At 42.8% G+C, this 26,277-nt stretch overlaps 1 protein-coding gene across 9 annotated transcripts in view; it reads right to left on the bottom strand.

The window, feature by feature from the left end:
- Positions 1-26,277, bottom strand: part of LOC123993159 (protein furry homolog) — a 208,333-nt gene that overhangs the window by 25,973 nt on the left and 156,083 nt on the right. For 5 of the 9 annotated variants that reach the window (XR_006831382.1, XM_046295005.1, XM_046295007.1 and 2 more), the window contains exons 52-58: positions 20,128-20,202; positions 18,840-19,013; positions 18,182-18,190; positions 14,568-14,768; positions 13,859-14,008; positions 12,688-12,854; positions 12,175-12,382 (exon numbers count right to left, since the gene is read on the bottom strand). Coding sequence is in view for 6 of the 9 variants with exons in the window: in XM_046295005.1 (XP_046150961.1) it covers positions 12,175-12,382; positions 12,688-12,854; positions 13,859-14,008; positions 14,568-14,768; positions 18,182-18,190; positions 18,840-19,013; positions 20,128-20,202 (984 nt within the window). In the remaining 3 variants the exon portion in view is untranslated. Of the gene's footprint in view, positions 1-12,174; positions 12,383-12,687; positions 12,855-13,858; positions 14,009-14,567; positions 14,769-18,181; positions 18,191-18,839; positions 19,014-20,127; positions 20,203-24,606; positions 24,749-26,277 lie in introns of those variants that run through there. The other 4 variants (XM_046295006.1, XM_046295010.1, XR_006831383.1 and 1 more) reach the window with 3 other exon arrangements.

Genomic DNA, 26,277 nt, shown 5'->3' with positions numbered 1-26,277 from the left:
TGTGAGGGGAACGGCACCTCAGTACCTCCAGGCTCTGATCAGGCCCTACACCCAAACAAGGGCACTGCGTTCATCCACCTCTGGCCTGCTCGCCTCCCTACCACTGAGGAAGTACAGCTCCCGCTCAGCCCAGTCAAAACTGTTCGCTGCCCTGGCCCCCCAATGGTGGAACAAACTCCCTCACGACGCCAGGACAGCGGAGTCAATCACCACCTTCCGGAGACACCTGAAACCCCACCTCTTTAAGGAATACCTAGGATAGGATAAGTAATCCCTCTCACCCCCCCTTAAGTTTTAGATGCACTATTGTAAAGTGACTGTTCCACTGGATGTCATAAGGTGAATGCACCAATTTGTAAGTCGCTCTGGATAAGAGCGTCTGCTAAATGACTTAAATGTAAATGTAAATATGATAGGGATTGATGGATGGTGACAAGGTGTGAGCTCCACCTTACCCTTTAATAGGCTTGGTGGAATTTTGTCCACTACAAGAAATGCTCAGATACCCTAGCTTATAGAAATACCCATATGGACAGTGTGGTACCCCTCAGGTCAGTAGCCTTGGGCTGTAAAATGACTATGTATGCTGATTGCACGTTCTACACCTCTGCACCTACTGCCAGTGAGCTCACAGAGACTCTTAGCAAGGAGTTACAGTCAGAGTCAGAATGGGTAATTAACAATAAACTGGCCTTCAATACATCTAAAACCAAAAGCATTGTATTTGGTTCAAAGCCTTCTCTTAGACCTTAACCTCAACTGGATTTGTGCATAAAGGGTGTGACCATTAAAGATGTTGAAGAAGAAGTAACATTGAATGGTCAGTTATCATGGTCAAATCTTATTGACAAAGATGTTGAAGATGGGGAGGTAAATCCTATATAAAAAGATGATCTTTGTCAAAACGCAGAACAACTGTAGTAGTTGTTGAGGCTTTGATCTTTACCCATCTTGATTATTGTCTGGTAATGGTCACGTGCAGCAAAGAAAGACCTAGCAAAGCTGCAGCTGGCTGAAAACAAAGCAGCACACCTTGCCTTTAACTGCAACACACAACTAACATCAACAACATGCATGATAGTCTTGCATGGATGAGGGTTCTCTTCAAATCGACCTTAAAATTGGTCACATGCGCCGAATACAACACCTTACCGTGAAATGCTTACTTTCAAGCCCTTAACCAACAGTGCAGATCAAGAAGAGTTAAGATTTTTTTAACCAATACATACATACATACATACATACATACATACATACATACATACATACATACATACATACATACATACATACATACATACATACATACATACATACATACATACATACATACATACATACATACATACATACATACATACATACATACATACATACATACATACATACATACATACATACATACATACATACATACATACATACATACATACATACATACATACATACATACATACATACATACATACATACATACATACATACATACCTCAAAAAAAATAAAGGGAACACTAAAATAACACATCCTAGATCTGAAATATTCTTATTAAATACTTTTTTCTTTACATAGTTGAATGTGCTGACAACAAAATCACACAAAAATTATCAATGGAAATCAACTGTATCAACCCATGGAGGTCTGGATTTGGAGTCACACTCAAAATTAAAGTGGAAAACCACACTACAGGCTTATCCAACTTTGATGTAATGTCCTTAAAACAAGTCAAAATGAGGCTTAGTAGTGTGTGTGGTCTCCACGTGCCTGTATGACCTCCCTACAATGCCTGGGCATGCTCCTGATGAGGTGGCGGATGGTCTCCTGAGGGATCTCCTCTCAGACCTGGACTAAAGCATCCACCAACTCCTGGACAGTCTGTGGTGCAACGTGGCGTTGGTGGATGGAGCTAGACATGATGTCCCAGATGTGCTCAATTGGATTCAGGTCTGGGGAACGGGCGGGCCAGTCCATAGCATTAATGCCTTCCTCTTGCAGGAACTGCTGACACACTCCAGCCACATGAGGTCTAGCATAGTCTTGCATTAGGAGGAACCCAGGGCCAACCGCACCAGCATATGGTCTCACAAGGGGTCTAAGGATCTCATCTTCGGTACCTAATGGCAGTCAGGCTACCTCTGGCGATCACATGGAGGGCTGTGGGGCCCCCCAAAGAAATGCCACCCCACACCATGACTGACCCACCGCCAAACCGGTCATGCTGGAGGATGTTGCAGGCAGCAGAACGTTCTCCACGGCATCTCCAGACTCTGTCACGTGCTCAGTGTGAACCTGCTTTCATCTGTGAAGAGCACAGATACCACTCATACCACTCTCATGGAGTCTGTTTCTGACCATTTGAGCAGACACATGCACATTTTTGGCCTGCTGGAGGTCATTTTACAGGGCTCTGGCAGTGCTCCTCCTGCTCCTCCTTGCACAAAGGCGGAGGTAGCGGTCCTGCTGCTGGGTTGTTGCCCTCCTACGGCCTCCTCCACGTCTCCTGATGTACTGGCCTGTCTCCTGGTAGCGCCTCCATGCTCTGGACACTACGCTGACAGACACAGCAAACCTTCTTGCCACAGCCCGCATTGATGTGCCAACCTGGATGTGCTGCACTACCTGAGCCACTTGTGTGGGTTGTAGACTCAGTCTCATGCTACCACTAGTGAAAGCACCGCCAGCATTCAAAAGTGACCAAAACATCAGCCAGGAAGCATAGGAACTGAGAAGTACACCACCTGCAGAACCACTTCTTTATTGGGGGTGTCTTGCTAATTGCCTATAATTTCCACCAGTTGTCTATTCCATTTGCACAACAGCATGTGAAATTTATTGTCAATCAGTGCTTGCTTCCTAAGTGGACAGTTTGATTTCACTTGGACTTACATTGTGTTGTTTAAGTGTTCCCTTTATTTTTTTGAGCAGTATATATATATATATATATATATATATATATATATATAAAATTGGTCACATGCGCCGAATACAACACCTTACCGTGAAATGCTTACTTTCAAGCCCTTAACCAACAGTGCAGATCAAGAAGAGTTAAGATTTTTTTAACCAATACATACATACATACATACATACATACATACATACATACATACATACATACATACATACATACATACATACATACATACATACATACATACATACATACATACATACATACATACATACATACATACATACATACATACATACATACATACATACATGCATGCATGCATGCATACATACATACATACATACATACATACATACATACATACATACATACATACATACATACATACATACATACATACATACATACATACATACATACATACATACATACATACATACATACATACATACATACATACATGTATATATATATATAAACACAACAATGAGGCTATATACAGTGGGTACCGGTACCGAGTCAGTGTGCGGGGGTACAGGTTAGAGGTAATTTGTACATTTGTACATGTAGGTAGGGGTGAAGTGATTCTGCATAGATAACAGAGAGTAGGCAGTGTACAAAACAAATGGGGGGTGGGGGGGGGGGGTCAATGTAATCCGCTGTTCACTTGATTAATTGTTCAGCAGTCTTATGGCTTGGGGGTAGAAGCTTTTAAGGAGCCTTTTGGTCCTAGACTTGGCGCTCCGGCACCGCTTGCCGTGAGGTAGCAGAGAAAACAGTCTGACTTGGGTGAGTGGAGTCTGACAAATGTTTTGGGATTTCCTCTGACACCGCCTATTATATACAGTTGAAGTCGGAAGTTTACATTCACTTAGCCAAATACATTTAAACCTAGTTTCTCACAATTCCCGACATTTAATCCAAGTGAAAATTCCGTCTTAGTTCAGTTAGGATCACCACGTTATTTGAAGAATGTGAAATGTCAGTTGAGAGAATTATTTATTTCAGCTTTTATTTATTTCTTCACATTCCCAGTGGGTCAGAGGTGTACATACACTCAATTAGTATTTGGTAGCATTTATTTTTATTTTTTTTGTGTTTATTTTATTTTTACAGGGACAGTGCACATTAATCAACGTTTCAGTAAAAGTGCCGGTTTTAGCCAGCCGGCTAGTTTTCAACCGCAGTCCCTGGGCAGGTTAATAAAAACAATTACAATATAGACAATAGCACCATAGAACAAGCAAGACATAGCAACATAGGACAAGCAAGACGTAGCAGACAGAGAAACACAGAACAAAAAGCAGCAAGACAAAATTCATAAAAGCAACAGTGTTTCCACACCTCACAAGCTACAGACAACAGACAACATGGGAAAGCGGCAACACACAGCTAGGGACCATGTTCACAAATCTGATTGACCTTTAGCCATGTCTTCAAGCATTTTGTGAAAGTGTGATATGTGGTGCAGTTATGTGTGTCTGATGGCAGTGTATTCCAGACATGGGAAGCTCTCACAGAGAATGCAGATTTACTAAAGGTGCTTTTCCTTAGGGGAACTATACAGTCACCTCTCATAGCAGACCTTGTGGATCTGCTGCCATATGTCTGGGTTTTCTGTTTAACAAAAATATTGAGTGGAGGGGGAGCCAGGCCATTAAGGATCTTGAATACAAGACATGCGTCGGTGTATTGCACAAGATTTTCCCAACTCAAGAGCTCATGTTTTCTAAGGATGTGACAATGATGATGGCTATTGGGCTTCCTATCAAGCACTTTGAGAGCCTGTTTGTAGACAGACTGAATAGGTTTTAATGTTGTACAATGCCTTTAAATTGTTTCACTTGGGTCAAACGTTCAGGTAGCCTTCCACAAGCTTCCCACAATATGTTGGGTGGATTTTAGCTCATTCCTCCTGACAGAGCTGGTGTAACTAAGTCAGATTTGTAGGCCTCCTTGCTCGCTTTTTCAGTTCTGCCCACAAATGTTCTATAGGCATGAGGTCAGGGATTTGTGATGGCCACTCCAATACCTTGACTTTGTTGTCCTTGAGCCATTTTGCCACAACTCTGGAAATATGCTTGGGGTCATTGTCCATTTGAAAGACCCATTTGCAACAAGCTTTAACTTCCCGACATATGTCTTGAGACGTTGCTTCAATTTATTCCCATAAATTTTCCTTCCTCATGTGCATTTCACAAAATAGATTGCATCCAGTCCCTCCGACAGCAAAGCACCACCACAACATAATGCTGCCACCCCCATGCTTCACGGTTGGTATGGTGGTCTTCGGCTTGCAAGCCTCCCCCTTTTTCCTTCAAACATAACGATGGTCATTATGCCAAACAGTTCTATTTTTGTTTCATCAGACCAGAGGATATTTCTCTAAAAAGTACAATCTTTGTCCCCATGTGCAGTTGCATACCATAGTCTGGCTTTTTTATGGCTGTTTTGGAGCAGTGGCTTCTTCCTTGCTGAGCGGCCTTTCAGGTTATGTCGATATAGGACTCGTTTTACTGTGGATATAGATACTTTTGTACCCGTTTCCTCCGGTATCTTCCCAAGGTCCTTTGCTGTTCAGTCTCCTGAGGGGGTTAAAGGACCATAATAGATAGTTGGTGATATGGACACCAAGGAACTTGAAAATCTCGACCCGCTCCACTACAGCGCCCTTGATGATAATGGGGGCCTGTTCGGCCCGCCGTTTTCCTGTAGTCCATGATTGGCTCCTTGCTCACATTGAGGGAGACGTTGTTTTCCTGGTACCACTCTGCCAGTTATCTGACCTGCTCTCTATAGGCCGTGTCACCGTTGTCGGTGATCAGGCCTACCACTGTGGTGTCGTCAGCAAACTTAATGATGGTGTTGGAGTCGTGTTTGGCCACACAGTCATGGGCAAACAGGGAGTACAGGAGGGGACTAAGTACACACCCCTGAGGATCAGCGTGGCAGACGTGCTTAATATTACCCTTAACACCCGGGGTGTGGCCCGTCAGTCAGTCCAGGATCCAGTTACAGGGTCCTTTGCTTCGTGGGCACTATGGTGTTGAACGCTGAGCTGTAGTCAATGAACAGCATTCTCACATAGGTGTTCCTTTTGTCAAGGTGGGAAAGGGCAGTGTGGAGTGTAATTTAGATTGCGTAATCTGTGGTTCTGTTGGGGCGGTATGCGAATTGCAGTGGGTCTAGGGTATCTGGGAGGATGCTGTTCATGTGAGCCATGACCAGCCTTTCAAAGCACTTCATGGCTACACACGTGAGTGCTAAGAGGCTGTAATAATTTAGGTAGGTTACCTCTGTGTTCTTGGGCACAGGGACTATGGTGGTCTGCTTGAAACATGTAGGTATTACATGGGAAAGGTTGAAAATCTCAGTGAAGACACGTGACAGTTGGTCCGTGCATGCTTTGCGTACACGTCCTGGTAATCTATCTGGCCGCGCGGCTTTCTGAACGTTGACCTGTTTAAAGGTCTTGCTCACATCGGCTACTGAGAGCGTTATCACACAGTAATCGAGAACAGCTGGTGCTCTCAGGCATGCTTCAGTGTTGCTTGCCTCGAAGCGAGCATAAAAGGCATTTAGCTCGTCTTGTAGGCTTGAGTCACTGGGCAGCTCACGTCTGGGTTTCCCTTTGTCGCCCGTAAAAGTTTTCAAGCCCTGCCAGATCCGACAAGCGTCAGAGCCGGTGTAGTAGGATTCAATCTTAATCCTGTATTGACGCTTGGCTTATTTGATGGTTCGTCTGAGGGCATAGCGGGATTTCTTATAGGTGTCCAAATTAGTGTCCCGCTCCTTGAAAGCGGAAGCTCTAGCCTTTAGCGCGATGCGGATGTTGCCTTTAATCAAAGGCTTCTGGTTGGGATATATGCATACGGTCACTGTGGGGACGACGTCGTCGATCACTTATTGATGAAGCCGATTACTGAGGTGGTATACTCCTCAATGCCACTGGATGAATCCCGGAACATATTCCAGTCTGTGCTAGCAAAACAGTCCTGTAGTGTAACATCCGCACCATCTGACCACTTCGGTATTACGCGAGTCACTGATACCTCCTTCTTTAGTTTATGCTTGTAAGCAGGAATCAGGAGGATAGAATTATGGTCAGATTTGTCAAATGGAGGGCGGGGGAGAGCTTTGTGTGCATCTCTGTGTGTGGAGTAAAGGTGGTGTAGAGTTTTTTTTCCCTCTGGTTGAACATGTGACATGCTGGTAAAAATGTGATTAAACTGATTTAAGTTTGCATGCATTAGGCCACTAAGAGAGCTGCTTCTGGGTGAGCATTTTCTTGTTTTCTTATGGCCTTATAGGTGGTTGGTTGAGTGATCCCTTAGTTCCAACATCGGTCTGTGGTGGTAAATAGATGGCTACGAATAATATAAACTCAGCAAAAAAAGAAACATCCTCTCACTGTCAACTGCGTTTATTTTCAGCAAACTTAACATGTGTAAATATTTGTATGAACATAACCAGATTTAACAACAGACAAACTGAACAAGTTCCACAGACATGTGACTAACAGAAATGGAATAATGTGTCCCTGAACAAAGGGGGGAGGAGGGGGGGGTCAAAATCAAAAGTAATAGTCAGTATCTGGTGTGGCCACCAGCTGCATTAAATACTGCAGTGCATCTCCTCCTCATTGACTGCACCAGATTTGCCAGTTCTTGCTGTGAGATGTTATCCCACTCTTCCACAAAGGTACCTGCAAGTTCCCAGACATTTCTTGGAGGGAATGGCCCTAGCCCTCACCCTCCGATCCAACAGGTCCCAGACGTGCTCAATGGGATTGAGATCCGGGCTCTTCGCTGGCCATGGCAGAACACTGACATTCCTGTCTTGAAGAAAATCACGCACAGAACGAGCAGTAGGCTGGTGGCATTGTCATGCTGGAGGGTCGTGTCAGGATGAGCCTACAGGAAGGGTAGCACATGAGGGAGGAGGATGTCTTCCCTATAATGCACAGCGTTGAGATTGCCTGCAATGACAACAAGCTCAGTCCGATGATGCTGTGACACACCGCCCCAGACCATGACGGACCCTCCACCTCCAAATCGATCCCGCTCCAGAGTACAGGCCTCGGTGTAACACTCATTCCTTCGAAGATAAACGCGAATCCAACCAACACCCCTGGTGAGAAAAAACCTCGACTTGTCAGTGAAGAACACTTTTTGCCAGTCTTGTCTGGTCCAGCAACGGTGGGTTTGTGCCCCTAGGTGACGTTGTTGCCAGTGATGTCTTGTGAGGACCTGCCTTATAACAGGCCTACAAGCCTTCAGTCCAGCCTCTCTCTGCCTTTTGCGGACAGTCTGAGCACTAATGGAGGGATTGTGCATTCCTGGTGTAACTTGGGCAGTTGTTGTTGTCATCCTGTACCTGTCCCGCAGGTGTGATGTTCGGATGTACCGATCCTGTGCAGGTGTTGTTACACGTGGTCTGCCACTGCGAGGACGATCAGCTGTCTATCCTGTCTCCTTGTAGCTCTGTCTTCGGCGTCTCACAGTACGGACATTGCAATTTATTGCCATGGCCACATCTGCAGTCCTTATGCCTCCTTGCAGCATGCCTAAGGCACATTCACGCAGATGAGCAGGAACCCTGGGCATCTTTCTTTTGGTGTTTTTCAGAGTCAGTAGAAAGGCCTCTTTAGTATCCTAAGTTTCCATAACTGTGATCTTAATTGCCTTCCGTCTGTAAGCTGTTAGTGTCTTAATGACCGTACCACAGGTGCATGTTCATTAATTGTTTATGGTTCGTTGAACAAGCATGGGAAACAGTGTTTAAACCCTTTACAAAAGAAGATCTGTGAAGTTATTTGGATTTTTACGAATTATCTTTGAAAAGACAGGGTCCTGAAAAAGTGACGTTTCTTTTTTTGCTGAGTTTAGAAGAATACTCGCTTGGGGATAGTGTGGTTTCCAGCTTATCATAAGGTACTCTACCTCAGGCGAGCAATACCTCAAGACATCGCGCACCAGCTGTTATTGACAAGAAGACACCCCCCCCATCCCTCATCTTACCAGAAATAGCTTCTCTGTTCTGCCGGTGCATTGAAAATCCCTCCAGCTCTATATTGTCCGTGTAGTTGTTCAGCCACGACTCGGTGAAACGTAGGATATTACAGTTCTTAATGTCCCATTGGTAGGATAATCATAGGTCATCCATATTTATTTTCCAATGATTGCATGTTAGCAAGTAGAATTGATGGCATTGGGACTTTACTCGCTCACCTACGGATTCTCAAAAGGCAGCCTGATCTGCGTCCTCTTTTCCTCTGTCTTTTCTTCACCAAATGATGTGATTCTGGGCCTGTTCCCGGGAGAGCAGTGTATCTTACTCGTCGGGCTCGTTTAAAAAAAAAAAAAGCTTCTTTCAGTCCGTGGTGAGTATAATCCCAGTTTTGATGTCCAGAAGTTATTTTCGGTCATAAGAGACGGTAACAGCAACATTATGTGCAAAATAAGTTTAAAAAATAAGTTACAAACAACGCAAAAAATTTACAAAATAGCACAATTTATTACGGGCATGTAAAACGTCAACCATCCTCTTCGGCGCCATTTTTCTAGTCTTTTAAGAAACATTTGTGTGTTGAAAATGCCTAACCACTTCATAATCTATTTGCATAGACTTCAAACAGACCAGACACCTCAATGTGTTTCTTCAAGGTGCCAAACCCCCAAAAAGATTTAATGCGTCGCTCAGTTATGTACAGAGGTTACTCAGGTAAAAAGCAAGTTTAGCTCACACTCCTCTCCTCTTTCTGAAGATCTAATTTAACTGTACTGTATAGAAGATGTACATATGATGAGTTGTTGTCTCTTGGTGTCTTTATTGAGTTAGTTCATATAAGGATATCAGTCAATTTAAATAAATTCATTCGGCCCTTATCTATGGATTTCACATGACTGGGAAAACAGATATGCATCTGTTGGTAGGGGTCGTGGACCAGAAAACCAGTCAGTATCTGGTGTGACCACTATTTGCCTCATGCAGCGCGACAGAGTTGGTCAGACTGTTGATTGTGGAATGTTGTCCCACTCCTCTTCAATGGCTGAGCGAAGTTGCTAGGAACATGCTGTCGCACACGTCGATCACATCCCAAACACGCTCAATGGGTGCGTTTGCAGGCCATAGAAGTACAGACATTTTACATGTGGAAAATTTCTGGGATTTTTTAAATTCATCTCATGAAACATGGGACCAACATTTGACATGTGTTTATATTTTTGTTCAATGTATAACCCTTATTTTTGTATTTTGAATTTAATGTAATATCTTATGTTGTCCTTGTCTATTACTGTTCTGTACTTTATCTATTTGTATGTTTTATGTGGACCACACGAAGAGCATGCTGCTTGTTCAATAGCTAACGGGGATCCTAAAAAACTAAACAGTGTAATGACATACAGTGCATTTGGAAAGTATTCAGACCCCTTGACTTTTTCCACTTTGTTACGTTACAGCTTTATTTTAAAATGGATTAAATAATTTTAACACAATCTACACACAATACACCATCATTTGCAAATAAATAAATATTTTCAGACCCTTTACTCAGTACTTTGTTGACGCACCTTTGTCAGCGATTACAGCCTCTTCTTGGGTATGACGCTACAAGCTTGGCACAGCTGTATTTGGGGAGTTTCTCCTGTTCTTCTCTGCAGATCCTCTCAAGCTCTCTCAGGTTGGATGGGGAGTGTTGCGCCACAGCTATTTTCAGGTCTCTCCAGAGATCTACGATCGAGTTCAAGTCCAGGCTCTGGCCCGAAGCCACTCCTGCATAGTCTTGACTGTGTGCTTAGGGTCTTTGTCCTGTTGGAAGGTGAACCTTCCTGAGCAGGTTTCCATCAAGGATCTCAGTTCTTTGCTCTGTTCATCTTTCCCTCAATCCCGACTAGTCTCCCAGTCCCTGCCGCTGAAATAAAATCCCACAGCTCGATTCTTCCACCACCATGCTTCACCATAGGGATGGTAACACGTTTCCTCCAGACGAAACTCTTGGCATTCAGGCCAAAGAGTTCCATCTTGGTTTCATCAGACCAGAGAATCCTTCGGTGCCTTTTGGCAAACTCCAAGCGGGCTGTCATGTGCTTTTTTACTGAGAAGTGGCTTCCGTTTGGCCACCCTACAATAAAGGCCTGATTGGTGGAGTGCTGCAGAGATGGTTGTCCTTCTGGAAGGTTCTCCCATCTCCACAGAGGAACTCCAGAGCTCTGTCAGTGACCATCAGGTTCTTGGTCACCTCCCTGACCAAGGCCCTTCTCTCCAGATTACTCAGTATGTCTGGGCGGCCAGCTCTATGGAGAGTCGTGGTGGTTCCAAACGTCTCCCTTTTAAGAATGATGGAGGCCACTGTGTTCTTGGGGAACTTCAATACTGCAGAATTGTTTTGGTACCCTTCCCCAGATCTGTGCCTCGACACAATACTGTCTGAGCTCCACGGACAATTCCTTCGACCTCGTGGCTTGGTTTTTGCTCTAACATGCACTGTCAACTGTGGGACCTTATATAGACAGGTGTGTGCCTTTCCAAATCATGTCCAATTAATTGAATTTACCTCAGGTGGTCCCCAATCAAGTTGTAGAAACATCTCAAGGATGATCAATGGAAACAGGATGCATCTGAGCTCAATTTCGAGTCTTATGTAAATAAGGTATCTGTTATGTCTAAAAATCTGTTTTCACTTCGTCATTATAGGGTATTGTGTGTAGATTGATGAGGAAGCATGTTTATTTAATCAATTTTAGAATATGGCTGTAACGTAACAAAATGTGGAAAAGGTAAAGGAGTCTGAATACTTTTCGAATGCACTGTAGTCCAGTTTGACTGACTATGGCAGATAGGACACTTAATTGCTGATTACAGGGAATAGGTTGCCATTTGGGACACAACTGGTGTCTTTTGAGATGCAGACTGGGTTCTGTATTACCAGGTCCTGACGCGGTACCGGAAGGTCTCTTTGGCTGTTACAATAGATTCAGATGGTTAACTCGTTTCAGCAACAACAAAAAAGAAATATATAATTTTCAATGGAAGGAGACACGAAGCGACATTCTAAGATTTGACTGTTGGCAACTATAGTTGAGAATTTCAGTAACACAACTTTGTGATAACCAATCAGAAAAGGGAAGCTCTCGCTAGCCAGCTTAAACACTGTGCTCGATAGGCTACCACCAACGATACTGTTTCACATGCTGTAAAAAAAATAAACACACAGGGGGGAGAGCACAGGTAGTGTGAGCAATGTGAATCCACCATCTACCTGGAAGAAGGAGGAGAAGACTTGGAAGGTGTAGATGGCGCAGGAGCCGTCTGAGTCGGACACCAGCTGGTTGATGTGCCTCCGCCACGCCTCATCGGCGTCATCGCACACCGCCGGCTGGAACGCCGCCAGGATGGCCGAGAAGAAGGGTGACGGAGGAAGGGAAGAACGAGACTCCATCAGCTCGTCTCTCTCCTCCTCGCCGAGACTGGTGGGGTAAACCAGGCACACACATGAAGAAATAGCAGCACTCAAACACTTTTCAGACCCTCATGCTGACCAGAACTATATTGTGCCTGCTTACATAATAGTATTTTACCATTCAGTAGTATGAAAAGGTTATAATTATAAAGACAAAAGCACTGTTGCAGGTTTGATTAGACTTTCATGATCACACTTTATGACCAATTCCATTACAATTAATAAGCATTTATTGGCCTGAAATGTATAAAGCACTATAAACTCTTTCATTAACCACGTTTTCTTCTAACAGACTTGAACAGTGCTATGTACCTGGGCAGAGCGCTGAAGTCCAGGTCCAGTTCTCCTCGGTCGTCTCCCGGAGCCAGATTTTCCAGGCTGAAGCTGTCGCCGCTGCAGTCAAACCCTGGCAGGAGGTCACTGATGGACAGGTCATCCTCATGGATGTTCGTGTCCTCGTCTTCTACTGATACCTCAGCCTAGAGGGAGAGAGGAAAGGAGGGAGGGACTTACTCAAAGTGCCGGCATCAGATATCAGGTTGTGTTCCAAATGGCACCCTACTCCCAAGGTAGTGCACTACTTTGACTAGGGTTCTGGTCAAAAGTAGTGCACTATATAGGGAAAAGGGTTCTATTTGGGAAGCACACTCAGTGTAGTACCCCCAGCCAATTTGATCTATTCCAGTACTTCAAAACTGGCTGTAGGTACTTGAGGACAGGTTTGGGAAACACTGGTCTATGTAATTTAATACAACACTGATGGGGTTCTACTGACGGTAAATCACTGAGAGCACTATAAAGTGTTAAAGCACTCCATGAATCCATTATTATTACATGCACTCAAATATCCACGATTATGTGCTTTTGGGGGAATATGCATAATATTGCTGAATGATGAGAATGACTCACAATTTTGACACTTTCCTCCTAAAGGTAAGACATTTTTTGAAAGTACAGTATTAGGGCAGGCACACTGCCCTTTCCAATGGACAAAGATACTCTATGCTGTGTTTAATTTCACATTTGGTTACGTTTTCACGAGTGTGTACAAATTATGCCAATTGTTTCAGACACAGAATGAGAACCACCCTGCTACCAAACAACCACAAAACCCCAAGAACACAGCAATGCTATTCCTCAAAAGATAGTATTGAATATAAATGGAAGCATTTGCAGCACCAACCAGCCCATGACCCAACACATTAGATAATAGGTGTAAGAGCAGGTATTAGAAGATTTAGCTGTGACATGCAGCTAACTAAAAGCTGAAGACTACAGACGGGGTCCTGCCATATCCTCTCTGGAGAAAATCTTGAAGATTCACAGAGAAATACACATAATACCTTATTGAGAAACATCAACACTTATCGCTAAAATCGAACTGCGAAAGGATAGGATATAATTGTATTATTTGGCAGCGTTGATGGGAGGAATAGGAGTGAGTGGGCGCCCATATCTCAGACACTCTGATGTACTTATTCACCCTCGACATTGAATTCTCTGCCAGCGAGATCTCGAAACTGGACGTTCGGGTGTGCAGAGGGGGAAGAGGAGGGTCAGTGGATGAGTTGTCACCGGAGGTGTACAGAGAGTCCAGTTGATTGACCTCCTCGGTGGGGGAGAGATTCACAATCTGCAACGAGACAAAAGTACAGCTCAGAGTCCTCCTCCAGTCTAATAATCAGATCCGGGTTAAAATAGTATTTGCTTTCTTTCAAATATTTGGATTGATCGATCGGGCTAGGTTTACACTTTCGGACTATTACCTTGGTTCTATGGCACCAGGCGAGCTCAATCGAGCTTGAAGTATTGGGAAGGAAACAAATACTACTTGAACCAGTGCCAGATGGGCGAGGTTTGCACTTTTGGGACCATTCCATTGGTTCCATGAACTTGATTGAGCTTGAAGTATTTTGAAGAAAACAAATACTATTTGAACCCAGATCTGCTAGTCAGGACATCATGCACAAGGCAACTGTTGTGAGAGAAAACCATTCCACAATACATAGTGTAAACAAAGTATTTGAGCAGAATTGTATGAGATAAGCACAGAGCAGCAGAGCATGCCTCCTGGTTGTGTCCTAGCAATTGTAACCGTTTATACATGGTCAGATATTATTTAATCCCCCCAATAGTTAAGGTTAGGATTGGGGGGGTAATCTGATCCTAGGTCTGTGGTTTGAGAGACGTACCACCTGGGAGTGAGAGAGGATCTGGCTGGCGGTGATGGACTCTTCCTCTGAAGATTCCTCTGAGTCCTGGTGGGTGAACTGGCCTAGGCTGGGTGTGCTGCTGGACAGCTCACTGTCATCCAGTGGCACCATGTCACTCCTGTCCAGGCTATCCATGGAGCGTCTCCGCACCCCCCAATTGAAGCTGTCCATCGTCTCCCCCTGCGAGGACGATCCACACAGCTTTAAGAAACTAGATGACACAGAGCCAGATGCCTCACACATACACACTCACAGGGGTCTACGCAGACACACACACAAAGGGGGTCTACACACACGCACATACATACACACAGTGGTCTAAACCCATGCATGCATGCACACACAGGGGTTTACACAAACACACATGCACACAAAAAGGGGTCCACACACACACACACACACACACAAATACTTGACCATGCAGTGCAAGTCAAATCAAGGCTGATCTTCATGGGAGAGTTACCCAATGACAATGTCAACAGCCTCACTTATACCATTTCACACTACTGAGCGGAGGTGATACAAGCCAAGCTGAGATGTACTACCCTAGCATGGTTACACATTCAACCACAGTTGCTGGAACTGTGCTGATGGACCACGTGAACAGAAAATATCCAAGACAGCACAGTACGGTTTGGCAAGTCACGTGAAAAAGTAGTCTTTTAGAGCATCATAAAATTACTTTCCAATGGATCAAACAAAAATAGCCCTCTTAACAAAAACTGAAAAATAACTTGAGTATGACTCTACTGGGAGCTTTTTGGACTTCCTAAATATTGTGTAGTATTATCATCCCCCTGAGCCTAATGGCTTCAGTCTTGTTTCAGATCCTCCTGGGTGAAGTTTCCTCTAGGTACAGCTTCCCCTCCCCCAATCCTAACCATTACAGGGGGAAATGCAAAACTGACCCAAGATGTGTCTAGTGGAAACATCATCCTACACCAGTTCAGATGCCAAATGACTTTCCATCAGGTCACGATTCTGGAGAATCCAACCAGCCTCCTCAGGGCTGCATTTCATATGGCACCCTACTTTCTTATGAGCCCTGGTCAAAAGTAGTGCATTACAAAGGGAATAAGGTGCCATTTGGAATACAGCATGGTCACCACATCAGGCAGGACAGATCCAGGACCTGTGGTGACTGACTAGCTTCATCATATTTTACTCTGGTGGAAAGACAGGGCTAGCCTGGTCCCAGATCTGTTTGAACCTGCCTGTAGTCCCAGCTAACAATTCTAGGGAAAGAAAGTTTTTGTAATGTTACCCATAACGTTCCCCTGATGTTTGAGTGTCCAGTTTTCCATTAGTTAGGGTAACATTATTATGCATGTTAGCAAAAACCTCCTGAGAACCTATTTAGCATGTTTTGATATTAGAGTTAGAACATTCCTTTGTTACAGTTGCTGAGCCCATCAAGGTCCTGATTGGTGAACCACTGATACATTCACAGCTCTTTTTCTGTTGGCAAGGGACAAACACAAACAGTGCTAACATATTTGACACTTTGTGCATGTTCATTTCCAGTAATTATTATTCTGATCTTACTGCTACACCACCGTCAAAGACTGATTTCACCGACAATGTAAAACTTTGAAGTAAAAAGTATACTAAATCAAAAATACTTTATTTTTCATTGGAGTAACATTAAACAGAGTAATATGCCCACCAACATGAGATAAATAAAACAGACAACCCCTAAAATGTATGAAATAAGTAATCAGAATCAATAATCAGATGAACTAACACTTGACACACACATTGTGGAGTAGCAAGAAGATCAGAATGCCGTGACCCAAGATCTGAGTTCAAACCCCAGGTAAGAATAATTACTGTGTCTTTGAGAAAGTATTCACACTCCTTGACTTTGTTGTTGTTGTGTTACAACGTGGGATTTTCAAGTCTTGCCATTAAAGTTCAAGCCGACTTCCAAAAAAAAACTCCCTAGTCCTTGCCGATGACAAGCATACTGATAACATAATGCAGCCACCACCATTCTTGAAAACATGAAGAGTGGTACTCTATGATGTGTTGTATTTGCCCCAAACATAACACTTTGTATTCAGGACACTGACAACATAATTCCATTCCGACATTATGGGGAATCGTGTGTAGACCAGTGACACAAAATCTGAACTTAATCGATTTTAAATTCAGGCTGTAACACAACAAAGTGTGGAAAAAGTCAAGGGGCGTGAATACTTTCTGAAGGCACTGTATATGAACATGCACAATATAATATTGTATAGCAAAGTGTTTCAAATATGTAAGTTGAAAACATTGCGTGTTGAAAGTACTGTTTGTGTGGGTGTCCCTAACCTTGCAAACAGACAAAAAGCTGTGAATGGATAAGTGGTTCACCGATCAGTGAATGGATAAGTGGTTCACCAATCAGGGCGATGGGCTCGGCAACCATAATAAGGGGTGGTGTGTAAAGAAACAAGTATTTTTCTTCCGGGGGAATGTTTCTTTAGGACCATCAGGCATAGGCCTAAAAACTTCTTTAGGGAAGTCCCTAGAAAAAGCTGGGAACTAGACAAAAACCTCCAGGGGACCATGACAGAACGTCCTGTTTTAAACGTCCTTGTACACAGGAAAGTTCTTGCAACGTTCCCATGAAACCTATCTAGAAAATGAATGACTTATAGTCTGAGAACATGGCAACCATGTTCTGTGTATGTTTGGTGTGACGTTGATTAGATATCCTCCTAACCCTAAGAAAACTGGACACATTAATCTTCTTACAATGATCCCATGAAACGTGTCTAGAACACTAATATTGAATATTCAGAGAACACCGGAACCACGTTCTGGGTAAGTTCTGTTTGATATTAAGGAGATGGTCTCTTGAAAACAGTCCTTGCACATCACTGGAACATTGCTATGAAAATGTTAGGTAATGACCTAATGTCGTTTGTTGCTAGCTGGGAGGACAGATGGGGTGGGATTTTTGCCCTTTTTGTTTTTATACATATGTACAGTGTTATTATTATGGAAATTATTCACATGTATTAGAATCAATGCAATTCTAACATAATTCACTGTACATGACTGGTATTAAATAATAATATGAGCAAATGCAACATAAATGGAGAGGAATCTATAAGTAGTGCATTGTGTAGGGAATAGGGTGCATTTGGGACATTACCTCAACAGTTATCAACAGCTGATTATTAAGTTGCATACTACTCGTTTAAGAGCAATAAGTCTGCTCATATCCAGTGAATGGAAGGTTGTGTGTAATGTATGTTGATGGGATTCTGTTAGGTCACGTCTGAGCTACATGATGCTATAGAATCTGACAGGAAGTACTAAGAACACAGGCCCTGACAGTCTTAAGTGAGGACTTGACTTAACATTAGGGTGAGTAAACCCTGAACACACTCCAAAAATGTGCGTGAGCATGCACAGTGCTACTGTATCACACACCTCCATAGGGAAAGAATCCACCCTATGTAGTGCACTACTGTAGAGCTCTGGTAAAAAGTAGTGCACTACATAGGGAATAGGGTACTGTTTGGATCCATAGACTACTACATCCCACTACATTCCATCTACACAATACAGTAATTGCATTGCAACATGACTGGACTTACCTGGATCTCCTAGATGGTGGCACAGACAAAAACAGAAAAAAATAAACCCACATTACATTAGAGGATAGAAGAGAAGAAATGAAAGTAGACACAACAAAGTGTCCTGGAGATCTGTTGAGACCATAGAATTATAAAGGGCCACCCATTATGGCTTCATTGAGATGCCCCTTCTAGTAATTCCATTCGTATGGTTGAGACACTCATTTGGGATTGAGAACGTTTCTAGCTCTCTGATTTAATGATTACACTAATACTGTGTACATTAGTGTCATATGTACACAGTACTTAATGATTATGATGATTCTGATTTTTTACAATTTTACCTCTATCATAAGGTTTGGGAGACTGAGGTTCCATAACAGCACCACACACTGAGTACGTCTGTGCACTGCAACACTACATCCAGGGAACTTATATGGGTTGTGAGTGATTTGGCCAATGCATTCACGTCTTCCACCCTTTTACACACCACTAAACTAGTCATATTCTCAGCCCTGACAGTCAGCTTTCCTGCTTAAACCAGAGAACCACATTGGAAATAAACTGTAATCAGCTGGGTTTTTTTTTGCGTTTATCCTCAATGATTTCAAAGGCCTTGCATCCAGGTGCGTGATCAGAATTAAGTTTTTAAATGATCAAATCAATCAACCAATCTCACCTCTCCTTCCTCTAGCTCCACGTCCAGGAAGTCAAAGTCTCTGAAGACTCTGAATTGTTGTTCGGACGTGGTGTCATCCATGTTGTTGTCCTGCTCCTGAGTCCCCTCCTCAGATGACACCAGGCTGGGCTGCAGATCCATCAGGTCCAGCTCGCCACAGCTGGAGAAGATCACCTGGGGATGGGAGGATACATAGGGGTGTGTTAAAAGCATACATGGGAGTACCACACTCCATAAAAAAAGCATGCTTAAATCTACAATTCATATCAAACAAATATAATTCTCAATCTTTTTCATATGGGATCACGGTGCATAAACATTATTACTATATCTATTCTTGAAACGTCTTATTATCCATAATCCATATTAAATAACCAGTCATGTTAGACAATCTTAAGGCACTACTATGACATTGTTGAGGGGTTAAGAATGATGTGTAACCATACATACTGAGTGCACAAAACATTAGGAACACCTTTATAATATTGAGTTGGACCCCCTCAATTCGTCAGGGATGGACTTTACAAGGTGTCGAAAGCATTCCACAGGGATGCTGGGCCACGTTGACTCCAATGCTTCCCACAGTTGTGTCAAGTTGGCTAGATGTCCTTTGAGAGGTGGACCATTCTTGATACACACGGGAAACTGTTGAGCGTGCCAAACCAAGCAGCGTTGCAGTTCTTGGCACACTCAAACAGGTGCGCCTGCCACCTACTACCATACCCTGTTCAAAAGGACTTAAGTCTTTCCCATTCACCCTCTGAATTGCACAGATACACAATCAGCCTCTCAATTTGGCGTAAAAATCTTTAACCTGTCTCCTCCCCTTTATTTAGTGGTCCTGTGTAGCTCAGTTGGTAGAGCATGGCGCTTGTAACGCCAGGGTAGTGGGTTCGATCCCCGGGACCACCCATACGTAGAATGTATGCACACATGACTGTAAGTCGCTTTGGATAAAAGCGTCTGCTAAATGGCATATATTATTATTATTATTATTATTATTTACACTGATTGAAGTGGATGAAACAGGTGACATCAATAATGGATTATAGTTTTCACCTGGTCAGTCTCTTGGAAAGAGCAGGTGTTTCTAATGTTTTGTGCACTCAGTGAATAACTTTCACAAAATGCCTGCAATATGAGTAGGCCATTATCACAATCAGTGTGTCTAATTGTTGAATAAGTGATGACTGCTGCTTTCTTTCAGTGATTCTGAACAAAAAAAGTTAACTTTTATGAATACTCAACATTAACTGTGTGTGTGTGTTTTTGTGTGTGTGTGTCTCACCGAAGGATTTTTGGTGAGCCCCAATCCCTGTCCACACAGACACAACACATTCACCAGCTTCTCCCGTGTCCTCTTCTGCAGATATGGAGAGAAGAGAGAAGTGAGGTGACGTCCCACCAGAGCAGAGCAGAGCTGCGTTGTTCAGATTGTGGAGTAGGACCTCTGAGCGGACAGCGACGCAACAAATCAGATCACGTCAATATAAATATAAAAACATGATCTGACCGTGCAACTCTTTCAAGGAAATGCATCACTGCTCTCCATCTTGAAAACTTGGCTGCTGTCATGCATAATTTTGTGATTGCATTAACAGTAGATCACAATACTAAAAGATAGTTGAGTAAAATTTCCTTTAAGCTACACACTCTTTTTACTTCTGTTGTTTCCTTTAAAAAGACTACCCTGTTCCTGCCCACTGTAAACATTGGATAACTTGAACACCATATGAATATTTGTTCTACTTAAAGTACACAGAAATGTACACTAATATTTCTGTCATCACACAAGTTTGGAAGATTTGACGTATCGTTGACTCTAGCCAAGAGCCGCAACACATACACATTGATCTATGCTCAACTTTGTCGTGCTGGTCCAACCAGCCTTCCAGAAGCTTTGCCTTCACACAGCCTGTCTGCCCGTTCTGTGGTGTCCGCATGGTCCTAAATCCAGATGGCTAAACACTCCAAACAGCCACCTCACATTCTGAAATTGCATTTTTGTCCCTACACCAGCTTTACATTGATTTAAAAAAAATAGACAAATGTGTGGTTGGGTAGACTGTTTGGAGTGTTTAGACATCTGGATTTAGGACAGCAGACACCACAGAACGGGCTGACAGGCCGTGTGAAGGCATAGCTTCTGGAAGGCTGGCTGGACCAGCATGGCAGAGTTGAGCATAGTTCAAGGTGTATTTGTTGCACTATTCTCTTTCACCAAGTTGTAAAAGGAAGCAGATCAGAAACTGGTTACTCTTTAGTTGACTGATATAGCTAGTAAGGTAACAATTGTTTAACTTTACAGAAAAAAAACTAAACTAGTGTTTAGTCGCAGTGCTGAGCTAGTACTGTAAATGAAATGTAACGTTAGGCAATGTTTCATCCCCTCCCGACTGAGATGAAGGAATAAGCTACACTAGCTAGTAGCTACCACAGCCAGGTCATATCTAGCCTCAGTACTTTAAGTCTTCTAGTTTAAGTCAAAAGTTTACATTCACCTCAGCAAAATACCTTTAAACATAGTTTTTCAAAATTCATGGCATTTAATGCTAGTAAACATTCCCTCTCTTAGGTCAGATAGGATCAGCATTTGATTTTAAGAATGTGAAATGTCAGAAAAATAGTAGAGAGAATGATTTATTTCAGCTTGTATTTCTTTCATCACATTCCAAGTGGGTCAGAAGTTCACATACAGCAAATTAGTATTTGGTAGCATTGCCTTTAAATTGTTTAACTTGGGTCAAACGTTTCGGTTAGCCTTCCACAAGCTTCCCACAATAAGTTGGGTGAATTTTGGCCCATTCCCCCTGACAGAGCTGGTGTAACTGAGGCAGGTTTGTAGGCCTCCTTGATCGTACACACTTTTTTAGTTCTGCCCACAAATTTTCTATAGGATTGAGGTCAGGGCTTTGTGATGGCCACTCCAATATCTTGACTTTGTTGTCCATTAAGCCATTTTGCCACAACTTTGGAAGTATGCTTGGGGTCATTGTCCATTTGGAAGACCCATTTGCGACCAAGCTTTAACTACCTGACTGATGTCTTGAGATGGTGCCTCAATATATCCACTTCATTTTCCTTTCCTCATGAAACCATCTATTTTGTGAGGTGCACCAGTCCCTCCTGCAGTAAAGCACCTCCACAACATGATGCTGCCAAACTGGCCATTTTATTTTTGTTTCATCAGACCAGAGGACATTTCTTCAAAATGTACGATCTTTGTCCCCATGTGCATTTGCAAAACGTAGTCTTGCTTTTTTATGGCAGTTTTGGAGCAGTGGCTTCCTCCTTGCTGAGCAGCCATTCAGGTTATAACGACATAGGACTTGTTTTACTGTGGATATAGATACTTGTGTATCCGTTTCCTCCAGCATCTTCACAAGGTCCTTTGCTGTTGTTCTGGGATTGATTTGCACTTTTCGCACCAAAGTACGTTCATCTCTAGGAGACAGAACGCGTCTCCTTCCTGAGCGGTATGACGGCTGCGTGGTCCCATGGTGTTGTACATTCAGGCATTTGGAAATTGCTCCCAAGGATGAACCAGACTTGTGGAGGTCTACACATTTTTTTCTAAGGTCTTGGCTGATTTCTTTTGATTTTCCCATGATGTTAAGCAAAGAGGCATCGAGTTTGAAGGTAGGCCTTGAAATACATCCACAGGTACACCTCCAATTGACTCAAATTATGTTAATTACCCTATCAGAAGCTTCTAAAGCCATGACATACATTTCTGGAATTTTCCAAGCCGTTTCCAAGCTGTTTAAAAAGGCACAGTCAACTTAGTGCTGACCCACTGGAATTGTGATACTGTGAATTATAAGTGAAATAATCTATCTGTAAACAATTGTTGGAAAAAGTACTTGCGTCATGAACAAAGTAGAGGTCCTAACTGACTTGCCAAACCTATAGTTTGTTAACAAAACATTTGTGGAGTGGTTAAAAAAGTGAATGACTCCAACCTAATGTGTATGTAAACTTCAGACTTATCTGTATCTGACTGTATCTGTCAGAGAGCAGTATGACGTGGCTAGTATTACTATCTAACAGCTGTTTGGATGGAAATATTTTGTAGCCTTTGTTTAGTCTCATTTCAGAAGTAAATGAACTTGGCAAGCTTTCACCAGTTGACATACCGTTAGAGAGCTCTGGCAAAAAGTTGGCTAACATTAGATATTCTTTCTGCCTTAATCAAACTAGACCGGAATCAAATGATGAACCCATCGGCCAACAATTGAAGATTGATATTCTGACGTTTTTTCAGTGCAATGTGAGTTTAATTAGTCAAAATGGCAATGTAACGTTATTGATCTGTCAGTGTCCCTAGCTAATTACCTACTTTTCACACTGACAGTAACAAACAGCTGTAATGTTACAGATTTCCCTGTCATGATGCACAGTAGAGGTCTGCGCTGGACCGATTTCTTTATCCCGCTCCCGCCCACACCCGCTGGCCTTCTGTCTGACACCCACACACTACCGCAAGAACTGGTCCCAAACCCAACCGCAGTATGTGACACAACTCACTTGCCAGCCATGGTCCCAGCAATTTTGCACCCTATTAGGCAATTTCAAACTTACAAAAATAACTTAAGAAATAGGTTCAATTACCAGAGATTCTTACATGGGCCTTATATTGTATTACTGGGCTATATCGGCCAATAAGCAATTTTTGGGGGGGAGTGGTAAGATTTTCAGACGGTGAAATAATGGGTGATCAATATTTAAGCCTATAAACTATAGCCTAATCATAGGCCTATTAAGGAAGTACATATCCTTGGAAAGATAACTGCCCTGTGCTTCTTCACACATGCATAGGCTATATCCTACTCTATTTAATTGAGACCACACCTGATCTCGCAGGTATGGGTACTGAACTGGAAGCAGCATGAATGAGACGCTTGCTACGTTTTGCTTCGTCCAATAGAATATCGCCCACCTATTAGGAGGACAATTTGCAGGCAGAGGCAAATAAAAGGGTAATCAATACTTAAATGAATAGGCTCAACGGTCGCTCACCATAGTAACCTAACCTATGTGTGCGTCGTGCCTTTTCAATGATGATTCCATTTTTTTGACTACACTTCGACTCACGTTGGTTGAGCGCCCTCCACTTCTTCCATTATCAGTAATCATTTACAGAGACCGTAGTAAACTTCAGTCTAATCATAATTAAGTTAATTTCATATTCAAGTTAACTGCCACGTGACTCTCTGCCTATGTAGGCAGCCTACTCTCACGCCCAACTAGGAGAGGTAGGCTAATGTTGAAGTTGAAGCAGCGAATGTGTGAACAATGCAAAGATATGCACATTTAACACAATAGGTAGGCTAACGCACACAAAGCAGAAAGAGGACCGTTTCCAAATAATCTGTGGGACAACACAAATATTTGCATCCGAAAGTCGTCTTTATGACCCCCCTTGCCCGTAGCATGAAAAATGCTGACTGCGCAGCAAGGTCCCGCAGACATCCAGTAGGAATGCAGCCCTCTAGTGCAGACAGTACACAACAGGATCAGATGGTGACAGATGGTCCCAGCAGGGTCAGACAGCCAGGGAAGACCAGTCTATGGAGGTCAGGGGAATTTTGCAGTATATTAACAATATCAGTGAATGATATAAAGTTCTATCTTGAATTGATGAGTAGACCTACGGTAGCTACAGGACAGCAGCTTAAAGCTACAGTCTGGGATCTGGGAATGATGGTCATTTCAATTATTGAACCATTGATTCTATTTTTGGATAATATAATGTATAAATGTGTACCAAGGTAATTCTTTGTCATGCCGCATGTTAGGAGGATCAGATGGTGACGGGGTCCCAGCAGGGTCAGGCAGCCAGGGAAGACCAGTCTGTGACTGAGATGAGGTGAATTTTTGAGGACACACCACACTCTCTGCAGCAAACACTGGAAAAGCCAAATGACATTTTAAGGGAGTCTGACAAACCTCCAAAGTTGATTTCCAAACTGTATCAAGAGTTGATAGAGGCTTTTCCCGATGACACAAATATGTAAAACAAAAATGAGGGAGACCTGGTAGAAGCAAGTGATGATGAATGGATACATATGTTTGAATCTCCAGTCATGTTCATATCATCTCAGGCATATATTACTACAGTTTAAGACCATCCATAGAAAGTACTATATGCCAGTGAAACTGAATTACATGGACTCAGAAATGTCATTCCTCTGCTGAGGTGTAAAAAACACAAAAGCGGATCCATTTGCATATGTTATGGTCTTGTGAAGGCTGGCGGAATTCTGGCAAACAGTATGTTATATTATCTCTGCATGTCTATAGATTCTCCCTGTTTTTGTTTGCTTGGAAATGTTGATACTGGAGACTTATCTGAAGAAACTGTGTAACCATTTATAGCGACTAAGAAATGCAATACCATTAATTGGAAGGTTGGTTTTCCTCACACAATGTCAAGTTATGTATCACTAGCTTTGATTTATTACAAGATTAAGGGTAAACTGAGCAACTTTCATAAGGTCTGGATATGTTATATGGAATACAGTTCGAATAAAGGAGTCTGTATTGAAAACATGCCCATGTCAGTGGAGATATCGATTTAGGCAATCCCTAGCTGCTGGGCTCCTCAGTCCTGGCCCAGGGGGTCTTTCGTCCTGTGGGTTGTCGCTCTGGCCTTGGCTTAACACACGCGAAACCAAAAATGAATGTTTCACTAAGATCCTAAAGCTGAGTGGGTTGTGTTGGGGGGCGACCCAGCTATATTGTGTGAAAGTAAAAAGAGCTCTACAGTACTATTAGGCATATGAGATTAATGTATGTTAATGTATATTTTAGGTGTTTTTTAAATTTATTTTCACAACTTTCCCTTTAAGGTGGGAACTGGGACGGAACTTGTGTTGGGAGAGATTGGAGTTATTGACTAGACTGGTGGGGGTCGGGCGTGCAGGTGGCTCGGGCTGGCAGGTCATTCTGACTGAAATTTGATATAGAGGATGTCTTAATAAAGTCAATCAAAAGTAGTTTTTCCAAGAGTTGTTCATTTGTTAGTCTATTGGTTAAAGGTGCAACAATATTTATTGTTGAATTACCTTTGATCTTGTTCAGTCTGATTAATCACATTAAACATACTTAATAATGATCTCTTACCTAGCTTGATGACAGTGGGCATTTTGCTTACTTTTTGTTCTAAATAGAGACAGCATATTGGGTTGTGTAAAAATGCAAGATATGAGTTTTAGATTTCCCACTTCTAAAAACCAAAGTGGAGCCCCTGACTCTAGCTCTGGTCCAGGGGGATAGTGCGCGTTTCTCCACTACTACTGGACACTACTAGTGGAGGAGTACACACTTTGCCCTGGACCAGAGCTACATTGACTCTTACTTTTTCTGTTTGTTGTTATTTCTCGCTTCCTGATCACAATAATCCTGGAGGCCAGATCTGGGTGTGCTTTAGCCAACT

Source organism: Oncorhynchus gorbuscha, linkage group LG13 (genome assembly GCF_021184085.1).
Source record: "Oncorhynchus gorbuscha isolate QuinsamMale2020 ecotype Even-year linkage group LG13, OgorEven_v1.0, whole genome shotgun sequence".
NCBI lineage: Eukaryota > Metazoa > Chordata > Actinopteri > Salmoniformes > Salmonidae > Oncorhynchus > Oncorhynchus gorbuscha.
The sequence above is the reverse complement of the archived record's forward strand: the minus strand, read 5'-3'. Positions and strand labels throughout refer to the sequence as shown.